General features: G+C 46.9%; 1 protein-coding gene across 4 annotated transcripts in view; it reads right to left on the bottom strand.

Annotated features, from left to right (window-relative positions):
* The window catches only part of Slco5a1 (solute carrier organic anion transporter family, member 5A1), a 129,180-nt gene extending 116,267 nt beyond the window's left edge, over positions 1-12,913 (bottom strand). Inside the window, exons 1-2 of one of the 4 annotated variants that reach the window (XM_039109745.2) lie at positions 12,668-12,913; positions 9,678-11,068 (exon numbers count right to left, since the gene is read on the bottom strand). In XM_039109745.2, coding sequence (XP_038965673.1) covers positions 9,678-10,593 — 916 coding nt within the window. In that variant the 5' untranslated portion in view covers positions 10,594-11,068; positions 12,668-12,913. 4 annotated transcript variants of the gene reach the window in all.
* Between the last annotated feature and the right edge of the window lie 14,385 nt (positions 12,914-27,298).

Here is a 27,298-nt window from a genome sequence, read left to right as displayed (position 1 = left end):
CTGCATTTGGTGGCTGCTGCTTTTCCCCAGTCCTGATTAAAGAAATCAAAATGCATTTCTCTTTGAATGCTTTGCAAGATGGGAAAAAAGAATGCTAGAGGAAAAACATTCCTTCTCTTCTTTTTCTTTCAAGTTTGTTTTTCTTTTCTTCTTCTTTAACTTTAGACTTTCCCACAGGTAATTTATCAGATGTCGCTCTAAAATTTTTTATATCAGCTTAAAAGTTTCTTTCCTCTTTCAACATAAGGAAAACCATTAAAATGCAGTTCAAATTAGGACACGAGAAATTAAAGATATGCAGTGTAAGCATATTTCTAGGCAAATATCTTTTGCCTAATAATAAAAGATACTTCCAGATCAGGACTCTTGCTCTGTGGATGCACAAAATTAATTATCAATTGGTTAACAACCAGGACATTCAGGATCTGGGATTCATTCCACTCAATCTTGCTCATTGAAACCGCTTCCCTTTTTCACTCAAATAAAGACATCTGAAAACATCTCTGACCTTCATCAGAATTCAAGTTTGGAAAATACCTAATAAGACCCAAACCTACCACAATCGTCATCAAAGCATCAAAGCTAAAATGTCTCCAATCCAAGAATACCAGGGACAGTACAATTCTATTTCAAGCCCTTTCGGATTATTTAATTTCATCCTGCTATAATATATTAATTATGTGAGCACGTTCTTTACATTTAACAGAGAATAACCTGCACCTGCCTTTCAAAGTTATACTTGGTAACAGGGATTGGTGTTTATGCAGGGTGAGAGTTTCACAAGGAATCACAACTCCCAGGAGGGGAAATTGTCTGAATTTACCATCAGGTGATACACAGCTGCTGGAAAAAGAGCCAAAAGGAATGTCTGAGTCCCCGAGGACAGCTGCCAGTCAGCAGCTGCGAGGAGACTCAAGCCACGGATGGGGCTTGGAAAGTACTCAGAGGATGTGAGACTGCAGCAGGCCAGCTCCGAGTCCTTCAGACCAAGAAGTTCCAAGAGGTGGGATGAGGGCGGGGTTTGGTTTGGTTTGGTTTGGTTTGGTTTGGTTTGGTTTGGTTTGGCTAGATTAGGTTTGGTTTGGTTAGGTTAGGTTAGGCTAGGTTTGCTTTGGTTAGATTTGGTTTGGTTTAGTTTGGTTTGGTTAGGTTAGGTTAGGTTTGCTTTGGTTTGGCTTGGTTTGGTTTGGTTTGGTTTGGCTTGGCTTGGCTTGGTTAGGTTAGGTTAGGTTTGTTTTGGTTAGGTTTGGTTTGGTTTGGTTTGGTTTGGTTTGGTTTGGCTTGGCTTGGTTTGGTTTGGTTTGGTTTGGCTTGGCTTGGCTTGGTTTGGTTTGGTTTGGTTTGGTTTGGCTTGGCTTGGCTTGGCTTGGCTTGGTTTGGTTTGGTTTGGTTTGGTTTGGTTTGGTTTGAAGGCACTAGAGAATTTAAGGGGTAACAGCAAAGTTATTTTAGCTTCCTCCCTTGCAAAGGTTGAAAAGCCAGTCATCTGGTGTTCACGGATCCTCTCTCAGGTCAGAGATCACAGCCTCTGCAGCTGCATATGAAATCCCGATTTTGTTAATTTTTGGGTGACTTAGAACACGTGATCTAACCTTGATTTCTTCAACTATTAAATGGGCTATGGGTTGGGTAGCTGTGATCCAGAGTTCTTTTATAAATAAATGTACTGGTTACACATAGGCAATGATGCCATGTATTAAATACCAGAAATGTTTGCTGTGAAAACAGCCCTTGCTAAACATCCCCATTGGAGACTACACCAGTTATGTTGTTGTTGTTGTTGTTGCTCATTTGAGGTTTTGTTGTTTTGTTTTTCCATAAACTATGCATTCAGCTATTTTAAGAGAAATTAGGTCTATTACCCCTCACTAAATCCATCCGTCATCCTTCATCCCCTCTGAGGGTCCGACTATTTAGAGAGTGAGCTCACTTTAGATGCCGATCAGCTGCCCTATGGTTTTGCAGAATCCCTTGCCTGAATGTTTTCTTCAGGTGAGCCACCATCTCTCAAAGAGAGCTTGGAAATGGGGGATGCTTCCCCCTTCTTTATTAAACAGTCACACGTACACACGCATGTATGCACACACACGCATACACGCACACACACACTCACATACACACACTCACACACTCACACACTCTCACACACACTCTCTCACACACACACACTCACACACACTCTCTCACACACACACACACACTCTCTGTCACACACACACACACACACACACACACACACACACACACAAGTATAGTATTCTCTACTCCAAGAATATGGTCCAGAAAGTCTAACGTCACCATAGAAATCATGAAAGACTCAATATCTTGGTTTCCACTAACTGTAATCCACTACAGGGACTGGAGAGATGGCTCAGCAGTGAAGAGCTCATACTACCCTTGCAGAGGACCTGAGTTCAGTTCCCAGCACCCACACCAGGTAGCTCACAATGTCCTTGTTGGAGGCCAACCTGTTCTACGTGCCAGCCAGGGATATGAAGTGAGAGAAACCTTGCCTATAACAACAACAACAACAACACAATAATAAATAGTGAGGAAAAGAAAATGACTACAAAAGCTTTTAGCCTTTGAAAAGTTCTGTGCTTCAGCTCTGTGGGTCTCATTCAGGACACCCACAGAGGTTCTAAGGAACCAGGGGGAGGAGGGGGTCTTCCAAGAAAGGGAAAATAGAGTACAGTGTTATAAAGAAATAAAGGGGGAGTTAAAATAGGAGATTTAAAGGGGCTGGGGTGGGGGATAGGGTAGAGGAGAAAACATGGGGGAGGGTAACTAATGCTAAAGTCCTTCTAAAAAGCCATATGGAAATGTACTACTACAGGAGCTTCCTGAAATACATACGTGTATAAAATGAACTTAAACGGAGTCACCAAATAGTGGGAGGTGGTGTGGACAGTACCCCCAATAACATCATATGCTATCAGATACAACCCCGAGTTGCTAGTTGAGTTTTTCTTTTCTTTTAGTTGTTTTAAGAGAGAAAAGGGACCATGAAATTGTGTGGGTAGAGAAGAGAGGAAGGTCTGGGTGGAGCTGGAAGATGGGAAAGAATGTGATAGGAAAAATAAAGACTTTAAAATGTCCCTCTGTCGCACACCGTCTCTCGGCAGTGTAGACCTTCATGGAGCAGTGAATACGGCAAACAGTTTCCACTTCCTCTCTCTCTTGTGAGAACACCTTCCTGTTTGCATACTTCCTCTTCCTGATGTGTTTTCAGCAAGCAAGTTCATCCTTTTATGAGCCTGTGACCTTTTCTATGACTGTGACACAGAGGTCTGAGGACCCCAGGGAACCAGAGATAACCTGAAAGGTTTTATTAAAATGTATCACTGTTGACAATTCTCTGCCGGCTAATCACTGAAGTGAGTCCTTTTGGGCCATTGTACCACATTTAGCAGCATCTATCTGTGGCCTAAAAATCACTAAATGCCCGTGGGCCTCCTCCATGTTGTCACATGTCCCTAGAAGATGGTGAAGTCACCTCGATTGAGAACCAATGGTTTGAAATGAGCTAAAACCCCTGTAGTTTTCCCTGGGGAAAGAACTTCAGAACTGGTAATTGTTGGTAGTTACAAAATTGCCTGTACCAGGCAGGTGTGCAATCCCCGTATTTTGACTGTTCAAGCCCTACCTGGATTTTTCTGGCAACAAGAAACTGAAAACACCAAGTCCCAGCACAAGCTATGACTGCAGGAGCAAGGGACACAGCAGCACCTACTGACATCAGCTTCACGGTCCCAGAAAGACCCATTGGAACCACCCTAGGCCCTCATGTTCCTCTCATGCTCTCTCCCCGAGCGTTCCCCTAAAATACCTAGTCTACATCCACTTGTCGTTGTCATCATCGTCATAGTGCTCCTCCTCCTCCACCTCTTCCTCTTCCTCCTCCTCTTCCTTCTCTTTCTCCTCCTCCTCTTTCTTCTCCTCTTCCTCTTCTTCCTCCTCCTCCTCCTCTTTTTTTCTCTCCTTCTCCTCTTTTTAAAATTACACTCAGAAGGAATGCAAAACTTCCACACACTTCAAAAAACGATCCTCGGAGTTGAACTGGAGACATCTGTTAGCCGACAGTTGTGAGGAGATGGCATGTGATTCTCACCTCCCAGGACTTGAACTCTTCCAAATCTCTATACAAACAGTAACGATGACTTTTGAAAGGCCATCTGGGTTTATAATCCATACATCATGTCATTCTGTTTCTAGAAATTAACTACTTTAGGCAGAGTAACAATTGAACCATGCAGTTTTAGGCTTTGTGTGAATGGCTAATCTCACTCATCATAAAGACTTTGAGGGGTTGGGGACTTAGCTCAGTGGTAGAGCGCTTGCCTAGCAAGCGCAAGGCCCTGGGTTCGATCCCCAGCTCCGGAAAGAAAAAAGAAACAAACAAACAAAGACTTTGAGGCTATCTGTATCATGCTAGGTGTCTGAATTCCCTTTCTTTTTATGGTTGGATGATATCTCATTGTCTGTTTGCAAGACATTTTTTTAGTTTCTCTATTCCTGGTAGACATTGACTTCAGACTCTAGGCTACTCTAAATAGTAGTGCTGTAAGCAAGAGTGTGTAAATATTTCAAAACATTGCTTTCAATTTTTTTTTGTTTTAAATAAATACCAGAAATGGGGTTGTGGATGGTGTTGAGGAAACACCACACTATTGAAAGCTTGGTCTCTTTGCCCATTTAATAATAATTTTTACAACTTGGGACCAAATGGGCTGAACGCTATGTCACATCTTGGCTTGAATCTCTGCATGGGGCCAACATGTCTCCTTTTCTGTCTGATCACTCTATTCTGTCTGTCCCTTGTCCAAAACCCCATGCAATACAGACCTCACATGTGTCTGCCCCACAGCCTGCTGCTATCGTTTCTAGATTACCAACAAAGAGAGAAGCGGCCCAGTCACACAGACAACATCTGTAACCCGGCACTTGGCAGGTGCAGCAGGAGGACCAGGGATTTAAGGCCAGCCTTAACCCCTGTCGCAAAAAATTAAAACAAGCAAAAGACAGGAAAGAAGCAGGAAGGAGTTGTGGGTGAGTTGGTGTTCCCCACCTGCAGCTGCAGGGCTTCTCACACGGTGAGCCCCACCCACAGAGGGAAATGCAACTGCACACAAGCCCCGGGAGAAGGGAGAGGAAGTGCCACTTGCTTTGCTTCTGACAGGCAAACAGGGCTGTATGAGCTGAGCAGGTTGTGTTTATGTATTTAGGAACGCACGCGTGTGAAAATAGCAGTTAAAAAGCTCCGGGAATCTGAAAGAGCAGGAATACTGAATCTAAAAGGAATGCTCTCTTTACCAGCAGATGGGCTGAAAGAAAGCCAGCAGACACCCAACCACCCACTTCTCCCCTCAGGTCAGAAACGCATGCACATCAACTGGACCCTGAGGTCATTGGCTTCTCAGCCTCATGCTCTGGTAACTTGCCTTAGAGCCCCAAACCAACAAACACACCAGCACACCAGCACAACAGACAAGTCCAGCCTCTGCTAGACATGCAGAAGACACACGTGATCTAACACGCTTAGCTGTCCCAGGTGTGTGGGGAGCTTTTACACAGCCTCCAGGGGAGCTCTAAGGACTGCCCCCCATCCCTGACTGCCCACTGTTCCAGTGCATTTTCTCCATGAGTCTGAATTTGTTTCCTGAAATTCCCTAATATTCTCTCTCACATTCATTTTTAGTGGAGATTATTTTTCCATTTACTCAAGCTTTACACAAAGCCTACTTCCAAAAGGATTTTAGATGGCTTACAAAAATAAACACAGTGTAAAGAGGACACACAAATTTAAAGCAGAATTTTAAAATGACTCAAAAGTCTACAGGGAAGATCTTCCCTTCTTGACTCCTGCCCCTGCTTCTTCTGTCCCTCTTCAAGATATACACGGCATTGATGCACCTCCTCTTGCTTTTGGGGGTGGGGGGGTGAGGACACAGTCAGAAGTAAACTCTCAGCCTGGTTCCTTCCTAGATCCCAAGTTGCTGCAAGCTGCCTGGGGCTAGGGGATTAAGTCTGTTGAATTAATTCTGTCACTATTAGAATGTCTTTAGCTCAAAGAGTAGTCCATAATTAAAAACAAAAAAAGAGGCAGAGTGGTGAAATGGGGCCACCACAAACTCTTCACACTTTAAGAGCGTGTGATACATTGCACAAGCCATAAGAACATTTACATTAAAGAGGGACAGTCACCCAAGGTTGACATACAGAATCTTCTAATGGCAAGCCATGGAGGCCTCATAAAATGTAATTAGGAAATAGCATTGCTGAAATGCTGACCAAGACTTTCCTGTGTCCTGTTTTGAGGGAGTGATTCCCTGCACAACCCTTTGATTTCTTGCACAATATTTCTTTCCTTTTTCTGATTATTAAAGAAGACACACACAGGGGTAAACCATCATTTACTCCCCTCCTCCCATGTCTACGATGAGCTCTGCTTTGACAGTGAAGTATCACCCATGCCGTTCACAGAACTCTTACACACGTAGTCTGCAAAACACTGAGGGAAAGCCAGCATCATTCCCATTGAAACTGGGCGAAGCGAAGGAGTTTGTGAAAATGCCCCAGAGCAGGCATCGGGGTGGAATATGGGCCATCGCCTCCTCCTCTGCTGCTCTGTCTATGGTTTGGGCCGATCCCAATCCTTCCTGAGATGTGAGTCAGGACTGATGAGTAAGTGGTAGCCCCAGGATGCAGCAAGGCTGGTGCCTGCACTGCTTGACAGACAGACAGCCTATACCAATCCTCATTCATCATGAATGTCCTCCAAGTGGACAAGTAGCTTTTAAAAGGGTTTATTGAACCTCATTTACTTTGGTGAGGGAGGAAGTGGAGGACACAACATGTGTGTGTAAGGCAGATGACAGCTTTTAGCAGTAACCCTTCTCCTTCCAGAGTCCCAGGAATCACACGCAGGTGATCAGACTCGGCAGCAGTGCCTTTAACCACTGAACCATCTCGCCAGCCCCTCCAGTGACCCTTTATTCTGAAAATGCATCTATTCTTTCTAACTCCATTGGGTGTCCATTTTTTCTCCTTTCCCTGTGGTCCAGAAAAAAAAATTGCTTTGCCAACATAGTAACACACACACACACACACACACACACACACACACACACACACACACACTCCTCTGACATATATTTACAAATCATGGGCTAATTTCCCACCCAAACTTGTTACAGATACGGACAAAGCTTTCTCTATACTAAAGCCAACACCAAGGCTGTACTTTCACAGCAGAATCGGAGATATTAGTTGGTAGAAGCCCCGTTATCGGATCTCTATTGGTTTCTTCTTCAGTTAAACCCACCAGGATGCTAGCAGAGAGCTTTGTCCAGATGAAGATGGACAGCTGTATCCCCATCCATTATACTGGTAGTTCTAATGCTACTTCAGAGATGGGCTCCGCCCCCGCTTGAGGTTGTTGCTGTTTGCTGGGAAGGCTGACTGACTAGGAAGGTCAGCAAAGAGGAGGGGAATGGATAATACAGAACATCAGCTTTGTGAAGAAACAACATGAGGTGTTTTACCGCCATTGCTCACTAGAAAGGAATTCCCACATTCTGACTGGTTAGCGTCACTTGTGTTCTGGGGAAACAGTAGTCTCCTGATCTTAATTCGTTCAGGAGCCCATAAAGCCCATTTTAAAGATTTCAGTCAAGCATGTTGGTATGTGGCTGTTCCCTTAGCAACCAAGAAGTTGAGGCAGAAGGATTGAAAGTTTAAAGCCAGCCAGGACAACATACTAAATGAATCCTGGCCAGCCTGGACTGGACTGTGAGCCTCTTTCTAAGAAAAAAAATCTTGTTTGATTACTAAAATTCATTTAATGTAAGTCAGAATTATAGTGGGGTTTCCTTAAAAAAATGTATTCTAAGTCAGTCACTAATTTATAATTACTTCAAAAAAAGTCAAAAGGTCTACTTCACAGAGAGAGAGAGAGAGAGAGAGAGAGAGAGAGAGAGAGAGAGAGACTGTTGCATTACGAAAGCTACAATGGCAAATGGTCATCTCCAATTGTTATTAAGAAGTGACCCTTGAGGAATTCACAATTTTAACATTAGTAATTATAAAGAGCTCGGCTCCATTGCAATCCCAGAATGCCCTTATTTCTAGAAGAGGCACGGTGAACCTTAGTGGTCCCTACACACTCAGCATAGCTCTCCATGTCAAATATACACACATATTGGGGCGATGCTGGTAAGCTCCCCACACCACACACACACACCCCAGGATACTTGAAGCATGACAGTGAAGTTTTTGTTGTTGTTTGAGACAGTGTCTCACCATGTAGCCCTGGTTGGCCTAGTACTTACCATGTAGCCCAGGACAACCTTAAACTCATAGCGATCCTCTTACCTCACCAAGTGCTGGAATTATAGGTGGGGGCCACCATACACAGCTGATAAAATGCGGAATTATTAAGTCTAGTGAGTGGGTATATTGATATTTATTTTACTATGTTTAAGCTTTCCACATTAAGTGTTAGAAGACATGGAGGTGTGGTAACTAGTCTCCTCCACCCACAGAAAAAATATCTTGTGGGTATATTTAATAATGAAGTTAACTTAGAAACTCTCCGAGGACAGTGGGTTAACTGAAGACGAACTATATGAAACATAGCCCTCCTACACTGGCCATCTTCTCCACTTTCTTAGAAAATCCCATCTGACATCAAGGAACCTACCAACACATAGCTAAAAAGTCACTAAATCAAAGTAAGAACTTTATGCTGGCTGGCAAGACAAGCCCCTTGGTGAGTTCTAAGCCAGGAACTCAGTCTTGGCGGAGAAAGGAGGAGAGAGAGAGAGAGAGAGAGAGAGAGAGAGAGAGAGAGAGAGGGGACCAATAAACAACACCCAAGGTTTTGCTGTGGTGTACACACACACACACACACACACACACACACACACACAGTGCCCTTAGGTGTTTTAAGTGTTTAAGTGGACTCCAGGAAAACAGAGCACAGAATTAGCTGGTGGAGCACTGAACCTTTCCAGGACTTCAAATCCATCTTTCAGTGCACTTCCAGGAAGACAGCCCTGTCCCAACTCGCTGGCCTCCCATAGATACCCTGAACTTATCCCAGAGGACAGTAATGAACTCTCGAAAACTCCAGTGAGTGAGGTCTCCCCAGCCTATGTCTGCTTCCTGGCGGGCAGACATAACTTGCTCATCTGCCGTTTTTAAGGCTTTGTTGGTGCTGGGTGATGCCGACATGTTCAGATTATAGCTATGGAAATAACACAGCCTAGGTGGTCTGGCTACCCCGTCATCTGCTTTTGGAGAGGAGAAACAAAGGTAGCAACGGAAAGCGATGACTCAAAACTGCTGGATCTCGCCTCCTTTCTCGTCATTTCTAGGAAGAAAAGCTTAGAAGATAAACTTGGCGAATAGAGAGTTCCCAAGAGGAAAAGGCCCTATCCTACCCTACTGTTCAGCCTATTAAGTAGGAAAAGGCGACTGTGAACTTTATCTGAAGATTAGTCCAAAGAACTCTTTATCCCAAACTGAAAACATACCACGCCAAAAACAGAACTCAAAAGGAGTGAACCATAATGCTTAATATATTTGAAAATACAAAGGACTGTGTTCCTTTGTTTTGGGGAAGGAAAGGAACGCTGCTGTGAGTCAACTGCATGCCTGAGAACTACAAGTCTTACCTAGGTACAAGGACGCATTGTCTTTCTTGACGTTGTCATCTAAATAGGTTGGTCCCAGGGTGTAAATCGGCGTGGAGCCCATTCCAATGAGAACCTGTGCACAGACAAATAAAGCCACGTAGATCCAGTGACTGTTTCCTCCCGAGTCCTTGGGACAGGGAGGAGGCTCCAAGATGGCTGTGGAGTTGCCATTCTGACAAAGGCCATCATTGGAGGCCGAAGCATTCAACTCTTGGATTTGATAGGGAGGCGAGATGAAGTGAGGTAAGGCGAAGAGCGCAGCCCCGATGGCGATAAGAAGTCCACCCACGGCCAGCCACAGGGGCCTTCTCCCACGGCCACCAAAGTAGCTGACGAACACCACCACCACTAGGTTTCCTATATCAAAGCAGCTGACCAGCAGCCCTGACTCCGAACTCTTCAGGCTATAGCGCCTTTCGATGGTGGTGATGACGCTGCTCAGATAGCCCGAGACCATTAACGCCTGGATGAAAGTCAGAAAACACATGCACACTAGGAAGCAGCGAGAATCCGTAAGGACCACGTAAAGACACCTTCTCTCCTGGAGTGTGGCCAAAGTGGAAGATACTGACACAGTTTTGCTGGGGTCCCTCCTGTGATTACAGTCCATGAGTTCCGTTGTAGTGCCTGCAGAAGTAGATGGAGCAGAAGGGCTAGGGACTATCAAGTTCCGTCCAGGATGTGTCTCCTGGTGACCTGAAGCTTCAATGCTGCCCAAGGCCAGTTTGCCATCTGCATTCCCAGCACTGAGATTCTGCCGGCAGGAGGCGCTGTGCAGGACCGGTAAACTCTTGGACCTGAAGGACTCCGACTCGAAGTTCTCTTGGACAGCTCCTACCAGGGAAGGTGCCTCTAGCTGTTCTTGGGCCCGGGACTGCGCAGCCCCTTCGTCCATGGCTCTTAAAATGTGATTGCTGATCCCATACAAGGCCTCCGGCAATTTTCATCCACCTGCAGGATGGGCTGATGTCGGACCCACTCAGTCGTCCCCTCCAGAGACCCGGGCTGAGGATGGCAGAACCTGAAAGCAGAACATCTCAGCAGTAGGGAGGTGCCCAGAGCATCTATCCCCGAGGCACAACAGGAAGTTTTCTCCACCTTGTACCGGGGGAGGTAAAGGTCCGCGCGGTCCTTCGAGGAGCCCTGCTAGGTGTCCACCTCCCGGGGATAGCTCGCGGTAGGCGCTTTGCGCGTCCGGTGCTCATCCCCTCCGCCGCCGTCTCTCAGACGGTGGCCAGAAGCTGGAGCGACCTGGGCCCAGTACCGGGTCACTTAAGGCGATTGTCCGAACAACATCCCACTTTGTGGTCCCAGGGGTGTTCGGTGCCCACTGCAAGGCTTGAGACACATGGGGTCGTAAAGCTGCCGACCTGTAAAGCAGAGGATGGATGGTCAGAGAAGGATGGCTGCACGTGGGGCTGGCATCCCGGCGGCCGGGGGCTAGTGCTAAGTAACCCCGTGGTCCCCGGAGGGACCGAAGTGCTAGCTAGGAGCTGAACGGTGCAGGAAGAACCCGCAGAGACTGCAGCCTCAAGTCCCCGAACAATGAGCAGCCGGCGGTCCGCCAAGTCTCTCGCTCATTGTCTGCGGCGGGCCTGCCCCCGCCCCGCCCCTTTTGCCTTAAACAGTGCGTTTGCTTTTATATGTTAATAATTATCAACCCGGCAGCTCTGACTCAGAAAGCAGTGTCTTTTATTCGAGTGAACTAATTGCAACCTTCCTACTCCATGACTCAAAATAGAAGATTTACAAAAGAACAAAGGAAAGTTTTTTTCTCCTTTTACAAGCACACAATACATTCCTGATCTCAAATTTTAAAATACATTTTCTTAAGCAGTAGAGAGAAAACTACGTGTAGAAATGTGTGTGCACACTTGTGCGCCGGCACGTGTGCGCGACGAGATATGAATGCGTCTGCTCCACCAAACACCTACTTATTCAAAGCCAAAGGCAGCGGGGCGGGGGGGGGGAGGGGTCAACATGCTCGCATGGTTATTCTCTACACTAAAAATAGCCCCTTGCCGGAAAGAACTATATTCAATTACAAGTAACGAGGGCATTCGAGGCTGTGGCCCACGTTAAGTCCCAGGGCGCAGTGTTGAGCGAAACCGAAAATCAATTTGCTTTGGGTGAAGCCACAACCAAACAAAGAGAGGCTGGCAAACTGGCATAGCGTGTGCGAGAAGCCCACCGAAAAGGCTCGACACAGGCGCGCCGGCTGGGAGGTGTGCTATTTACCAATCACACCCCAAGAACGTGAGGTGTACGAAGGCCTGAAATAAAACACACACACACACACACACACACACACACACACACACACACACACACACACACACACACACGAGTTCACGTTTGGAACTGCTTGTACGATCCAGCACTTGGTTTGAATTCAGCGAGCGCTAACACAGGTGCGCCCCCGCTGTAAACCCCATCCCTAATCTCGGGGAACCCTGTACTCCTCCCGCCCCCGCGGCGAAGTGCACCAGTTGGGGGCAATGGGGTTCCGCTGCGTTGGGTTTCGTTCTGAGCTTTTGTGGTGCTGCTGCGAAAAGAACAAGGATGAGAGAGGCGGCGGGGCTGACCGAGGGGTGGCGGCCACCGCATCTCCCAGGATTGTTCCGGACCCGACTCGCTCGCAGATCCCCCGCCTGCCAGTGGCTTGCAAGCCGGGTCTTGGGCTCCGCCCGCTCACCCCTGCGCCTTCCCTGGGAACTCCACCCGTGGCTGCACGCCGAGCTGGGGAATCCCAGCGTCGGAGCCCCTGGCTGGGGGAGCAGCCGCATCGCGGCGCAGACTCGGATGGGATGGACACGCGGATCCCCGCCCCGAGCGCTAGGAAACAACGCGGAATCCCAGGGACAACCCCTGCGCGCACACGCACTCTCACACACACGCAGCCCGTGGGAGGACAGAACCACCGGAGACGGCTCGCCACTCTGCTGGGCGCACAAGCTTTCGCAACTCACTAGCGAGGGTGACGACCAATCTGCCTGGCTGGGAGAGGAGCGGCCACAGGAGGACGACGGCGGTGCGGGAAGATGGGCCAGCCTCCTGCAGAGGCGGTCTCGGTCCCGCCGCCGAGAAATCAGGGAGTGAGACTGCGAGTCCAGCTGGCTAACTCTTCTCCCAACCTCTGGTCTGTCACCCAAGCCTCTTTTCCCCAGACAGACACACGGGCACAGAGACGCGCCAGGACCGGAGCAGCAGAGGGCGCAGGCGCACGGGCAGCCACCCAGCCCAGCCCTCAGGCAACCAGCCACCCCGCTGCCCTTCATCTGCACAGTGGGAAGATGACCCGCACTAAAACCCCAAGGGTGCAGGTGTCTTAAAAAGTCACCAACTTGGACAGAGAGGCCATTTCATGTAAAGTACTTCTATTCGTTTCAACCATATTCAATACGCACCATGTCTTTTCTGCCATAGCAGATTCTGGGGACCAAAGTGGAACAAGATCCCTGATGTTAGCGAAACTTGTCTTGCCCCCCCCCCAAATTATCCACGTAAAAAGGATTCTATACAGTGCGTTCTATACAGCGTGTACTGCAGAACCAGACATCCAGAACCTTCCTGTCCAGATCAGGAAGGGCGCTTGCTTGAAAAGGCACAGAGGTGCGGCACTACAAGTAAATCAGTTCTCCCATTGCTGAGAAATTGGAGACATGGGGCAGAGGACCTGACTGCAAGAGTGGCGGAGAACAGGACACAAGGGTTTCCTGACTTGTGTATTGTCAGTCCCGAGGGGCCATGACATTCTGCCTTTTTTTTTTTAACCAGAAATAGTGTCGTCAATGGTGGTAGACTGTTGTGAGTACAGACAAGATAGGTGGGAATATAGATGTGTGATAGATGAGGCAGGGAGACAGAAAACAAGTTGAGAAGGCAGAAGTGGCTAGTCTAGCTAGGCCGATGCAGGGGGCAGGGCCGAGGGCTCCGGATCTCACACTTTAGTGACATACAGAAGCTGATCAAAACATGAGAGGAGAAGGTACTGCTTGGTCTCAATTTAGAAGGTTGCGTTTGAAATGCCATTAGACTTTCCAAGGGTGCACGCCCCAAAAGCTACTGCCTGTAGAATGTTCAGGAGGTTTGGAGAGCATGTAGATTAATACGGAGTAGTTCTTAGCCACTAAGATGGTGTGAGAAAGGATTGATGAATAGGGCAGATTCCACACGGATAACAGATGAAAGCTAAAGTTGGGGCCCTGAATACAGTAAGATCTGAGGAGGAGGAGGAGGAGGAGGAGGAGGAGGAGGAGGAGGAGGAGGAGGAGGAGGAGGAGGAGGAGGAGGAGGAGGAGGAGAGAAAAAAGGAAGGAAGGAAGGAAAAAGAAGACTAGAAGCAGGAACCAGAGAAGTACAGAAAAGTAGAGAAAAAATGGGTATTGCTGAGGCCAAAGACATAGACAGATGAAAGAAGGGAACAGAAGGGGAAGGTCCTGCTACAGTACTAGCAGACTGGCTGTACCAATGAGACTTTATCTCAACAAAAATGAGAAGAGGAGAGGAGAGGAGAGGAGAGGAGAGGAGAGGAGAGGAGAGGAGAGGAGAGGAGAGGAGAGGAGAGGAGAGGAGAGGAGAGGAGAGGAGAGGAGAGGAGGAGGAGAGATCTGGAGACTCACTTCAGAGGATCTAGGTCTGATTCCCAGAACCCACGTGGCAGGTTACAATCATCTCTAACTCCAGTCCCAGAGGACCCAAAGCCATCTGCCCTCCATGGGTACTGCATGGGTACAACCTATGCTTGTGACTGTTACTTTACATGCTCTTCCTCTCACCGAATGGTGACGCAGACTTGCGGCTCTTGAAGATCCCACAAACAACTGCCAAGTCTACAGATGACCTTTAAGGAGGAAGGGAGGGCGGCCCAGGTGTGCCCTCAGCCACATGTGGCAGTGGTCAGGCTGACTAATCATCATTTCCTCCTTCCCTGTCGTTGTCTATTCAAACCCCAGTCATTTATCCCCAACAGACTGTGTGACCCCCCCCAACCACCACCTTTATTAGACTCTAATTCCCTCTGCTGATGATGTAATAAAACTATGTGGTTGCTTCCTGTACATGACTGGTTTTCAGAGTTCATTCTGGATCCAAACAGAATCGATCTACATCGTCCATTCTGCCTCTAAGCTCCTTGTCCCATTTTCTCATTTCAGCCTTGACTCCAGACATCAGCTGCTCTGGAGCAAATTTAATCTCTTGCATCAGGTGCCAGGGCTCCCCTACTGAAAGCTAAGCAGTCATGCTCCTGGAACCCGCTGCGTTTAGTCATGGTCAATTACCAGACTCAAACAAGAAATGATACTAAGAGCCTACAGGGTTGTGTTATTGTTTAGCCACTCACATAAAGCCATAACTGTAGACAGGATTTTTAAAGGTTCAATTAGCTGCTCACATAACAAGCGTTCCGGATGGAAGGTTCCCTTTACTGTTTCTCTGATAGTTCATATGCGTTAGACATTTCAGTGGGGGCCAGCGTGAATGAACAACAAAACTAACCTCACGGACTGGAAGAGAGAAAGAGGGAGGGAAAACGAGAGAGAGAGGAGAGCCTTTTCCTGTACCACCTCACAAGGGCTGGACCTACTAGCTGGGGAAAAGTCTTTAACACGTGAGCCTCTTATGAGAACACTTCAGACACCAAGTCTGCCTTCATTGACCCCAACCTTCAGCTTAGCAGAAAGAACCAGAGTCTGTTTATAGAGCTCTGCGACACTCTGGCTTCCTTCATGCGGTGTGTGGCTGCTTTGTTTGATACCTTGGAAGAGTAGGCTTGTGACCAGAAACTCTTCAACATTTCAAGTTTATTTAGTTTCTCCTAAGTCACTTGGGAACTGTAACAGGCTCTCCCAGACCTTCGCACAACTAAGCCCATGATGGAGATACCATTCAGGCTCTAAAACTCAGCATGTAGATAACAGCGGGTGTGCCGCACACGCCCTCCAAAAAGAAAGCCTAATCCATCAAGTCCGAATGGTTCTAACCTTTTAGCTTCTGCAGTTCCTCTTCTGGCTAGGTGTTCTTGTTAACTGAAGTACGTCAAACCAGAACATGGCTAAAAGCACACCCTGAAAAAGACTCTGTGCTACACCAGGATCCCTAACACCCAGTGCAGTCTATTAACTTAAGCCCATTGCTGAGCAGTCCTCTCTGGTGAACACCCCACAGAAGACAACCACGTTGATAACCTAGCCATTTGCCACAGGGCCGAGCATGAAGAAAAAAAGGAGGAGGGAGGCCTCTCCCTTTCCTTCCAGTCATTCAGTTCTGCTTTTGTGGGGGGGGGGGGACTTCCTGGACAGGAGAACTAAGTTTTACTGAAGAATAGTTTGGGAGCATGAAGTAGAACTTGAACGTGATAGTTAATCTTCATGGTTAATTTAATTAGACCCACAGACGCCCAGGATGCAGACCTCTCAGCGTGTCCATGGGGGCATTTCCAGAGATTCTTAACTGAAGAGGAAGACTATCAAAGCCTGCACCATTCCATGGTCTGGAAGCATGGATTGAATGAAAAGCATTCATCTCTCTGCTCCCTGGCAGTAGACGAAACGTGACCAGCTGCTTCAGTTGTCTTTTGCCATGATGGACAGCAATAAGCCCTTAAGTCACTTCTCGTCACTTTTGCTGACAACAACTACAGCAAGAGAGCAGCTGATACACTTGATGTTATCATCAAGTACTGACTGTTACATATACATATCTACATATATGCATACATACATATATACATGAATACATATGTACATGGAATCATAGGTGCACCAGCATTGGAAAGCAGAGGCAGGAGGATCAATCCTTCATACTCATCCTCAGCTGCATAGCAAATGTACTGACTGGTTTTGAGTCACCAGAGAGGAAGGGGTTTCAGTTGAGGAAATGCCTCCATGAGGTCCAGCTGTAAGGCATTTTCTCAGTTAGTGATCAATGGGGGAGGGCCCAGCCCATGGTGGATGGTGCCATCCCTGAGCTGGAGGTCCTGGGTTCTATAAGAAAGTAGACTGAACGAGCCATGGCAAGCAAGCCAGTGAGCGGCACCCCTCCATTACGTCTGCATCAGCTCATGCTCTGAAATGCTTTGAGTTCCCTCCCCGACTTCCTCCAATGATGGACTATGACCTGGAAGTGTAAGCCCAATAAACTCTTTTCTCCCCAACTTGCTTTTCGCTCATGGTGTTTTTGTCAAAGCAATAGAAACCCTAACTAAGACAGAAAGATAGAAGCCAGCCTAGGCTGCATGAGACTCTGACTTTAAATGAAAAACACAGTATTTCCTAGCTACCCACCCTAGGCTGGGAAGTCCAGAGAGGCAGAGCAGACCAGGTTAGGGAAGAGGTTGGAAGAGGGAGGTTGGGATATGCACACAGTATATATCCTGAGTGTCCTCTGCCCAGGCCACTCCTCAAGCACATACGATGCCAACAATCTTGAGGGCTGACACTCTTGCTAGTCCATTGTCAAACAGCAGCCTTCCTCTGTAGAGACAGTATCTTGGTATTGTATGGATGCATCACCTGTCAATTAAAAAACCTATGGCCTATAGGAAAGGGTACAATAGAAGGTGGGACATCCAGGAAGCAGAAAGAATTCATGGCAGAATGTAGGTTAAAGCAAATGGGTTATAGTAAGTTAGGATCAGTCAGAGAAGAGCCTAGCTATATGGCCAAGGTATTTATACATATATTTTGAGAGCATGGAGCTGGAGCCAGGAGAAGACCAACTTCTACACTCTCACTCTATTGGACATAGAGTAGTTCAGGTGCGCGCTCTCTCTCTCTCTCTCTCTCTCTCTCTCTCTCTCTCTCTCTCTCGTTTATTTTATGTATATGAGTACACCTTAGTTGTTTTCAGACACACCAGAAGAGGGCATCAGATGCTGATGGCTATAAGTCACTGTGTAGTTGCTGGGATTTGAACTCAGTACCTCTCAAGAGCAGTCAGTGCTCTTAACCCCTGGGCCATCTCTCCAGCCTGGTATAGGGTCTCTTGATGCTGTAATCTTCTCCCCAGTAACAGGAATCAGTTGTAGCCAGACTTACCCGACTGTCCCTGGGGTCACGTTCCAGACCCTAGGCCATTCTTTTTTTTTTTTTAAGATTTATTTATTTATTTATTATATATAAGTACACTGTAGCTGTCTTCAGATACACCAGAAGAGGGCATCGGATCTCTTTACAGATGGTTGTGAGCCACCATGTGGTTGCTGGGAATTGAACTCATGACCTCTGGAAGAGCAGTCGGGTGCTCTTAACCGCTGAGCCATCTCTCCAGCCCCCCAGGCCATTCTTAAAAGACACTGTCCAACAGAACACACTCGACCCACATAGTTATTTCCTTTATACTGGGCAGTGTAGTTAGCTCAAGACCTGGGATTTGAAACAGATCTTTCCTGGATTGACCTTCAATGTGCATTCCCTGTTTTCTTTCTTAAACTACAAAGTATGAAAAGGCAGCTTTAAGACAAAAAAGCAATCAAACAAACAAAAGCCATCGCACCTTTGGACCTTCCTGTGGATGAGTCTTTGTCTAAGAGCTGAGGCACACGGTGAGTGTTGCAAGGTGAGATGAGCCCCTGTCACCCTTTCTGATTCTCAAGATGACAAACACCCCATGGAGACATGGTTCTTTTCTGCTTCAACATCCTTTAGCTGGCTTCTCGTGTGAAGAGGCCAGCCATTAACCACTTCTGATCTCTATTCTCTGGTCACAGCAAAAAGTCCTATGAGATCCGTAGTTCCCATCCTCCAGGCTGTAGAGAGGTACCAGCTCTCCCTGAAGGGTGTGCCCATGTATTCTTTTCTTTTTTTTTTAAGGATTTATTTATTATATATAAGTACACTGTAGCTGTACTTTAGACCAGAAGAGGGCATCAGATCTCTTTACAGATGGTTGTGAGCCACCATGTGGTTGCTGGGATTTGAACTCAGGACCTCCCCAGACCGTGTCTGTGTATTTTAACAGTCCTTCTTAGATGCTGTTTGTCAGGCCCGTCTGGACATTTTGTGATTCTCTTTCTACCTAAAAATACAGGGTGGTTTCTATAACCAGCACAGGCAAGCACACTGGACAAAGGCAAGTAAATGCTGTCTCTCCTGCAGTTTGAGGACTCTCTCTGCCCAGTTCTTAGCTTCCCTGTCTATAGCACAAGCATTTTGAGTCTTTATTAGGACCAACATCAGAGCAATCAGGACCTCCAGGTCAATTGAGATTCCTCTGCCCAGCCTCTCACAACTTCCCACTACCAGAGCTCATGCTGCTCCCCCCCTAGATGACAAGGAAGAAGTCACATTTCAGCGTGAACTAACAGTCATGACCTTAACCCAAGGCACAGAATGATGAACTAAAGGTGCTGAAAAAATGACACCATCTGAATAATGCACGCTAGTGGACCCTGTCAGAGTAGGCGGGGCGCCTGAAAGCTCCTGTTTCCTAATACATCTTCAAAGGAAAGATGCCCCGGCCATCCACAGCACTCTTCTGTGATCCTGTGATTACCAACCATGTCCTGGCTTTAGTCCAGAAGTTCCGTTTCACTCGTGGGCCAAAATAGAGTGCTTAGGAATTAGGGTTCTGGGACAAACCATCTAGTACCATCTAATATGTAGGGAGGGCATGTGTGCCACCTACAGCATTGTCCCTAAGAGGAACCCCAGTGCTAATGTGAACAGATAGCACCAGCTCCCCAAGGAGGAAAAGTGAGCCTGGTTTCACTGGAGCATCCCATAGTGGTTAAGGAGATAAAGAAGGCCCAGCTTCCAAACTTCCTGCACTGAACCCCAGTGTTGTCATTTAAGTTGTGTGGCTGTGAACAACTCATTAAGCCTTGCTGCCTCAGTTTCCAGTGTTGTAATACTGTTGAAAACATCAGATGAGTTACCGGATATAGAATGTATATCACAGTCATATAGCGATAGCCACACAGTATGCATGGCATATACAGAGCGGGATCTGAACCAAGTCAGAAGGTTTGGATATTAGTTCAAATCCTAGCTGGGGACGTATTTTGTGTCCCTCTCAGTCTTCTATCTTGTCCCTGATTTGGAGGACAGGAGGCCCATATGTTTTAGGTGGGCCATCACTTCTCTAGAACAAGCTCTCGGCAAAAGGACTGTCAGATTGATAGAGTCCCTTCTGGGCCCAGAGTCTACTTGTTTGTGCATTGTTTTTAGTTGTCAGCCACAGGAACCTTTCTTGTCAGTAATGCACCACCACTCAAACCAAGCAGAAAGTGCCTCTCCCGTTTATCAGACCATCCACTCAGACTTCACACACATCAACCCTCTAACACCCTGGTAGATACGTCCCCCGCTCCCTCTGTGCCTGCTCCTCCTCCTTTCCTTTAGTTTCCCCTCCTCCTCCTCCTGCTCCTCCTCCTCCTGCTCCTCCTCCTCCTGCTCCTCCTCCTCCTGCTCCTCCTCCTCCTGCTCCTCCTGCTCCTCCTCCTGCTCCTCCTCCTGCTCCTGCTCCTCCTCCTCCTCCTCCTCCTCCTGCTCCTCCTCCTGCTCCTGCTCCTCCTCCTCCTCCTCCTCCTCCTCCTCCTCCTGCTCCTCCTCCTCCTGCTCCTCCTCCTCCTGCTCCTCCTCCTGCTCCTCCTCCTGCTCCTGCTCCTGCTCCTGCTCCTCCTCCTCCTCCTGCTCCTGCTCCTCCTCCTCCTGCTCCTGCTCCTCCTCCTCCTCCTCCTCCTCCTCCTCCTCCTCCTCCTCCTCCTCCTCCTCCTCCTCCTCCTGCTCACCTTCTATCTTTCGTTGGTTTCGTTTGTTTTCATTGCACTTTGGCTGCTGTTTGAATCGGACAGGCTCTCACATAGGCCAGGCTGGTCTCTGCCTCACTGTGTAACTAAGGATGACTGTGAGCAACTGATTTTCCTGTATCTCCTTCCCACGTCCTTGGACCACAGGCTTGCCCACTTTGCATCCTGCTGTTGGGCTTTCGACAAAGTGACTCCCTCTGTAACCTCAGGGCCCACCTGGCTCGGCTTCCCGAATACTGAAATAACAGAGCCATCACCCCAGGTTGGCTCAATCCCTTTTGCAAAGGACTGAGCATCCAGGGTAAGAGGTAACTGAGTCACACAGTACAAAAAGCATAGAGACAGATCCAAACGGAGACTCACCCACTGCAAAACCCATGGCCCTGGCTACCTCCTTCTAAATCCTCTCAGCCTCACTGTAATCTTAGAAAAGCCCATTGGTCAAGACAAAGCAAGTCTCTAGGTGTGGTATCTGTCCTATAGGCCCCAAGCCTCCTTGCGTTACTGGGCAGCCAGAGACTGCCAGAGCCTTCTAGAACAAATATGTAATGAAAGCCACCCTTCTCCCCGCCCCCAGAGCCCTGCTACCCCAGCCAGCACCGCCCTCTACCCCATAAACTGAGAAATTGCTAGTCATCCAGAGGATGCTTGTCCCCTGAGAGCCAGTCTTTTAAAAGAGAACTGAGATCAATCACGGCTTCCTGAGGTTTTGAATCACAAACAATTGAATCACAAAAAAATAAGACAACTCTTTCAACAGCAATAAGGCCAGGAAAAGGCAGGGAACGGTGCGCGGCCATCAGAATCCTCCTGCCTCAGCCTCACCATGCCCAGCATACTTCTTCACTCTTTAAGGAAAAAAAAATAGTGCTAGAAAGAAAGATCTGGAGCTCAGATAACTGTGTTTGCCACTCCTAAAAAATATCTTTTGAAATATTAATTAATGACTTTAAGGTGCCCAACAACAACGATGACAAAAACAGCAGCAGCAGCAACAACAACGGCAACAACAACAACGGCAACAACAACAACAACGGCAACAACAAGCAAGGAAACCCAATCTTTGAAAACCTAACAAAATTAGCTCCCGCATAGGCTGTAATCAGCCCCTTGCACACTCTAGGACACAAGCCTGGCGTGTGCCCGATATAGAAAGAAGATGCGGGGACGTGTACAAGGGAAGAGGAGTACCTGCCAATCAGCCATCATCCATGGGCTGAGGAGCCGAAATAAACCTCCTGTCACGATCGTTAGTTACCTGATTATCTGTCACAGGCTACGAAAGCTGACTAGCACAGATAGCCCAGCACCTGATAAAGGCGTCTGGAATGGAAACAGACACTCTGAGGCAGGAAGTCTCCCGGACAGCTAACCGGCTGGGAATGCTGGAACTTTACCGAGGAAATTCCTACGATAAGGAAGCTGGTCCAATCATGAGTAGCTGGGCGTGGTGTCGCACACCCTAAGTCCCAGCACTCCTCGGGAGGCAGAAACGGGTGGATCTCTGCGTTTGAAACAGAGTTTCAGAACAGTCAGAGCTACACATAGAAACCCTGTCTCAAAAAACAAAAAGGAGTGTCATCTTTAAGCGACAGAAACCCATCCAGGCTTTCTATCCATAGACAAGACAGAAAGTTATGATTATAGAGGAATGAAAGCTAGTGCACTTTCTGTGCAAGCGACAAATGCTCAAGGTAACTAACTAATATAGCCGGAGGTTTGTTTTTGGCTCTTTAGCCGTGTGGATGTTAAGAACTGAACTCAGATCCTCCAGAAGAGCATCCAGTTCTTTGATCCACTGACTCAGCCCTCCAGCCCCAGTGTTTCGGTATTTTAGAGCCACAGTTTCCTCGAACCTCCAAAAACAACTAAAAGTGGGTTCGATTTGATACTTAAATTTGAATTCCTACAGAATACAAATCTACACCAAATTCTGATTATTTCACTCTCCGATTACACGTTTTAAAAATCGTGTCATAAAGCCTAAACCTCTATTAAAAGATTCCCAGTACACTTTTGGGAAATAGTGGTAGTATTAGAAGTGACATTTAACATTTCAAATGTTCTAAGGGGCTGCCCACCTTTGGTTGAAGACATTTTAAAATGGCTGCTTTTAATTAATCCTCTTGGTGTCACATACCTGATAGGGGCTTTGTTTGGTTACCCTGCTGTTTTGGTTTGTTTGTTTGTTTGTTTGTTTGTTTTGATGTTTGTTTCCCATTCCTGTTGAAATGGAGACTCATTACCTAGCCCAGAATGGTCTTGAACTTAGACTCCTCCCTTCCCGCATGCTGAGGTTACAGGCATAGCCTACCCTTTCCTGCTTGACAAGTGGCATTAAAGTCAGTCCCCAGCTTCCTCCCAGGAAAAGCCAGGACACTTAATGAGCAAAACACACAACCTCACAGCAACTTTGGATTCTACTGTAGTTCTTGTAAACCGGCTACTTTCCAGAGGCCTCTGGGTGATGGATCTTGCTAACCCCAATGGCTCACTGCCTAGAAGAAGGACCTCTCATAAAACACATGAGCTTTGAATAGACCTTCTCCCCAGTACTCAGGAGGAAGAGGCAAGCAGATCTCTATGAGTCTGAGGCCAGTTTAGTCTGTACAGAGTTCCAGATCAGCCGGGGGGGGGGGGGGGGAGATCATATAACCAGAACCATTTGCCACGCACCCCCTTTGGTTTAGTTGGCTTGTTTCTGAGATGCTAATGACCTAAAAATTAAGTTTTAATTTATAAACTGCATTGCATGTTTTTAGACAATGTTTAGAGCTTGTATACCTTTTCTTCCAAGACAAAACTGGACAAAAGCCACAACATAAGTCACAGTTCAGACAGAGCACTGATTTCAGAATATGGAACTCTCCCTACAGATGAGAAAGAATTAACCAATGTTCCCATAGTGAATACTTTTTTCCCAGCACCAAAGATTGCACCGGGGGCCTCGAGCTGGATAAACGCTCCAACCATGAGGTACATCCTTTCTGCCCCATTTATCCATGCTCACAGGAAGTATTATATTTATATTTAGGAAGAAATTGGAAAGAATGAAGGTCATTTTAGTCGCACTGCCTTAAGTAGTTTGGAGGCCATTTTTGCAAAAGTGAGCTTGCTGTTAAGTAACAGAGTGAAGTCTAGATGATAAATCATCTTCCTAGCTCAGAAAAGAATCCCTGATGGTCCGTTGCTCACTGAAGCTTGGGGATAGATGCTTGAAATACAGTGTGAGGGGTGAGCTTCAAAGTGACGCCAGCTGCATCATCACCTAAGAGACACGCCTCTGGCGGTTCCAGAGGGCTGTAACGGAGGAAGGAAGGCCTACCCTGACGTGAATGGCCCGGTCATGTGGTAGGGGTCCTGGACTAAGGAAAAGAGGGGAAAGATGGAGCTATGCATGTACCAGTTATTAGAGCACAGGCTGCTGTTCCAGCGGACCCAGGTTCGCAAGCATCTGCAACTGCACTTCCTCAAGTCTGATACCTTCTTCTGGCTCCTGCAAGCACCAGGCACACAAACCGGGCACAGACAGACGTACATGCAGGCGAAACGCGCATGCGTGTAAAATAAAAAGTAAGTTTAAAATGAAAAACATAAAAAAGCCAAGCATGGGGACACAGTGACAACAAACCTTTCCTTCCTCAAGTTGCTTTCGTCTGGTATTTTTTCTGCAGCAACGAGAAGAGAAAGTAATGTACACGGTAATTACTAGTCAGGCACACTCAGTGGGTGGCTGGCCAAAGGCGAATGCTTTAGATCCTAACGTGTAAAGTGCACTATTTATATTCAATTTTCCTTCTGCTGTAGAGAGCAGTTAAGCCCATGGAGTGGTTTTGAACGAAAAGGGAGAACACGAGGGGTTGCGATCAGTCTGAAAGACAACTGTGTTGATATAAATGCCAAGGTCAAGCTACACTAAAAGCTTCTAAATATAGCTGTTCTATTTTAGGTAAAATGGTCCGTTCTGTTTCCATAGCTTTATGTAAAGTGTGTCCCACATTTATTCTTAAAGCTTGACTATTTAAGTGAACACGAGTCATTAGCACATCTTAAAACTTCACTTTCTGCTTACTGGCTCGAATAAGACGTCCTCATATCTCCTCTTTCTTTCAATTTCCATGGTTGGGAGTTATCTGGAAGAAAGTGTGTGTGTGTGTGTGTGTGTGTGTGTGTGTGTGTGTGTGTTGTATATTTGTGTGCTGTATGTGTGGTGTGTGTGCATGCTGTGTGTGTGGTGTGTGTTTGTGTGTTGTGTGCTGTGTATGTGCTGTGTGTTTGTGTGCTGTGTGTATGTTGTGTGTGGTGTGTTTGTGTGTTGTGTATGTGTGTGTATGGTGTGTGTGTGTTGTGTATTTGTGTGTTGTATGTGTGTTTGTGTGTTGTGTGCTGTGTGTGTGTGGTATGTGTTTGTGTGCTGTGTGCTGTGTGTGTGCTGTGTGTTTGTGTGGTGTGTGTATATTGTGTGTGGTGTGTTTGTGTGTTGTGTATGTGTGTATGGTGTGTGTGTGTGTTGTGTATTTGTGTGTTGTATGTGTGGTGTGTGTGTGGTGTGCGTGTGCATTGTGTGTGTATGTTGTCTGTGGTGTATTTGTGTGCTGTATGTGTGGTGTGTGTGCGTGCTGTGTGTGTGTTGTGTGTTTGTGTGTTGTGTGCTGTGTATGTGCTGTGTGTTTGTGTGCTGTGTGTATGTTGTGTGTGGTGTGTTTGTGTGTGTGTGTGTGTGTGTTGTATATTTGTGTGCTGTATGTGTGGTGTGTGTGCGTGCTGTGTGTGTGTTGTGTGTTTGTGTGTTGTGTGCTGTGTATGTGCTGTGTGTTTGTGTGCTGTGTGTATGTTGTGTGTGGTGTGTTTGTGTGTTGTGTATGTGTGTGTATGGTGTGTGTGTGTTGTGTATTTGTGTGTTGTATGTGTGTTTGTGTGTTGTGTGCTGTGTATGTGCTGTGTGTTTGTGTGCTGTGTGTATGTTGTGTGTGGTGTGTTTGTGTGTGTGTGTGTGTGTGTTGTATATTTGTGTGCTGTATGTGTGGTGTGTGTGCGTGCTGTGTGTGTGTTGTGTGTTTGTGTGTTGTGTGCTGTGTATGTGCTGTGTGTTTGTGTGCTGTGTGTATGTTGTGTGTGGTGTGTTTGTGTGTTGTGTATGTGTGTGTATGGTGTGTGTGTGTTGTGTATTTGTGTGTTGTATGTGTGTTTGTGTGTTGTGTGCTGTGTGTGTGTTGTGTGTTTGTGTGTTGTGTGCTGTGTGTGTGCTGTGTGTTTGTGTGGTGTGTGTATGTTGTGTGTGGTATGTTTGTGTGGTGTGTGTATGTTGTGTGTCATGTGTTTGTGTTTGTGTGTTGTGTTTGTGTGTGTGGTGTGTATGTATGTGTGTATGGTGTGTGTGTGTGTGTGTGTGTGTGTGTGTGTGTGTGTGTGTGTCCAAACCCAAGGTCTTCTACATGCCAAGCAAATGCTTTATTGCTCTATCCCTGAGCTATGGTATCAGTCTCTTAAGATTTCTTTTTCTAATTTAATTTTTTTTAATTTTCTGGAGAAAGAGAGATGTGGTGGATACAGTCACACACACATGTCACAGTGCATATGTGGCAGTCAGAAAACAACTTCTGAGGTCAGGCCACACCTTTCAGCCTGCTGAGGCAGGGACCCTCCTCTTGTCCCTGTGGCTGTACTGTGGCCTCCTCGGGGCCAGTGAGCTTCTGAGCAGTTCTCTCATCTCTACCTCCCTCCTCACCAAAGGAGTGCTGGATTCCAGACGCACGCTACCACATGTGGGCTCCAGAGTAGGTTCCAGGGATCAGAGCCTACATGGGTCATCGGGTATACACAGCATGCTGCTTACCCTCTCGGCCGTCTCCCAGCCCACAAGGTCCTTTTTTTTATGAGTCCTTTGCTATGCAGCTGCCCCTTGGTATTCACAGAAGACTGGTTCCAGATACGCAAGGGAAGCATTGGTCCCCACCCGCAGTTAGTGGATCTATTCAGTGAGAGGTGTTTGAATCTTGCAGGCTCTGACCTAATCAATTGATTAGTCATAATTGATGATGAACTCATAATTTGGTGACTTGTTTGGAGGTTGTGGAAGGAGCTTACTGGGGTCTGTCCTTGAATTGTCATTGCTCACCGCTTCCTGGACAGTGTGACGCGAGCATCTTTTGTGCTTCAGGTCCTTCCCATAAAGTGATTTTGTTCATTCACAGATTAAAAAGCAGTGGATCCAGCTGATGGTGGACCAAATCTCTGAAACTGAGGCCAAAAGAAAGGACTCCCTCAATTCGATTCTCTGCTGTTTTTCATCATAGCGAAGGAAAACTAATACTCACAGATGGTTACGCCCCAGGATGTAGATGCTGAGGGCACGCAGTTTGCCGGTCTGATTGCACGGTGCAGTTTGAGAGTGTTTTGAGACAGTCTTGGGTAGGTCTAGCTGGCCTTGAATTCCATATGTAACAGAAAATGACTTTGATTCCCTAACCCTCCTGCTTCAATCTCCCAAATGCCGGGATTACAGGCATCTACCGTCCTGCATGCCTGGTCCTTTACCCTCTCATTTCATGTCTTAGAAATCTTATATATGCATGTTTCCACAGCGAGATTATAAATCTTTTTTTAAAGATTTATTTATTTATTATATATATACACCAGAAGAGGGCATCTGATCTCATTACAGATGGTTGTGAGCCACCATGTGGTTACTGGGATTTGAACTCAGGACCTTTAGAAGAGCAGTCAGTGCTCTTAACCACTGAGCCATCTCTCCAGCCTGAGATTATAAATCTTAAACTTGAGGTTCTGTATGTGTCAGGTCGAATGAAAACAAGCTATATATTTCTACCAAAAATATCCATCTATGAAG

Source organism: Rattus norvegicus, chromosome 5 (genome assembly GCF_036323735.1).
Source record: "Rattus norvegicus strain BN/NHsdMcwi chromosome 5, GRCr8, whole genome shotgun sequence".
NCBI lineage: Eukaryota > Metazoa > Chordata > Mammalia > Rodentia > Muridae > Rattus > Rattus norvegicus.
This window is presented reverse-complemented; position numbering and strand designations above follow the sequence as displayed.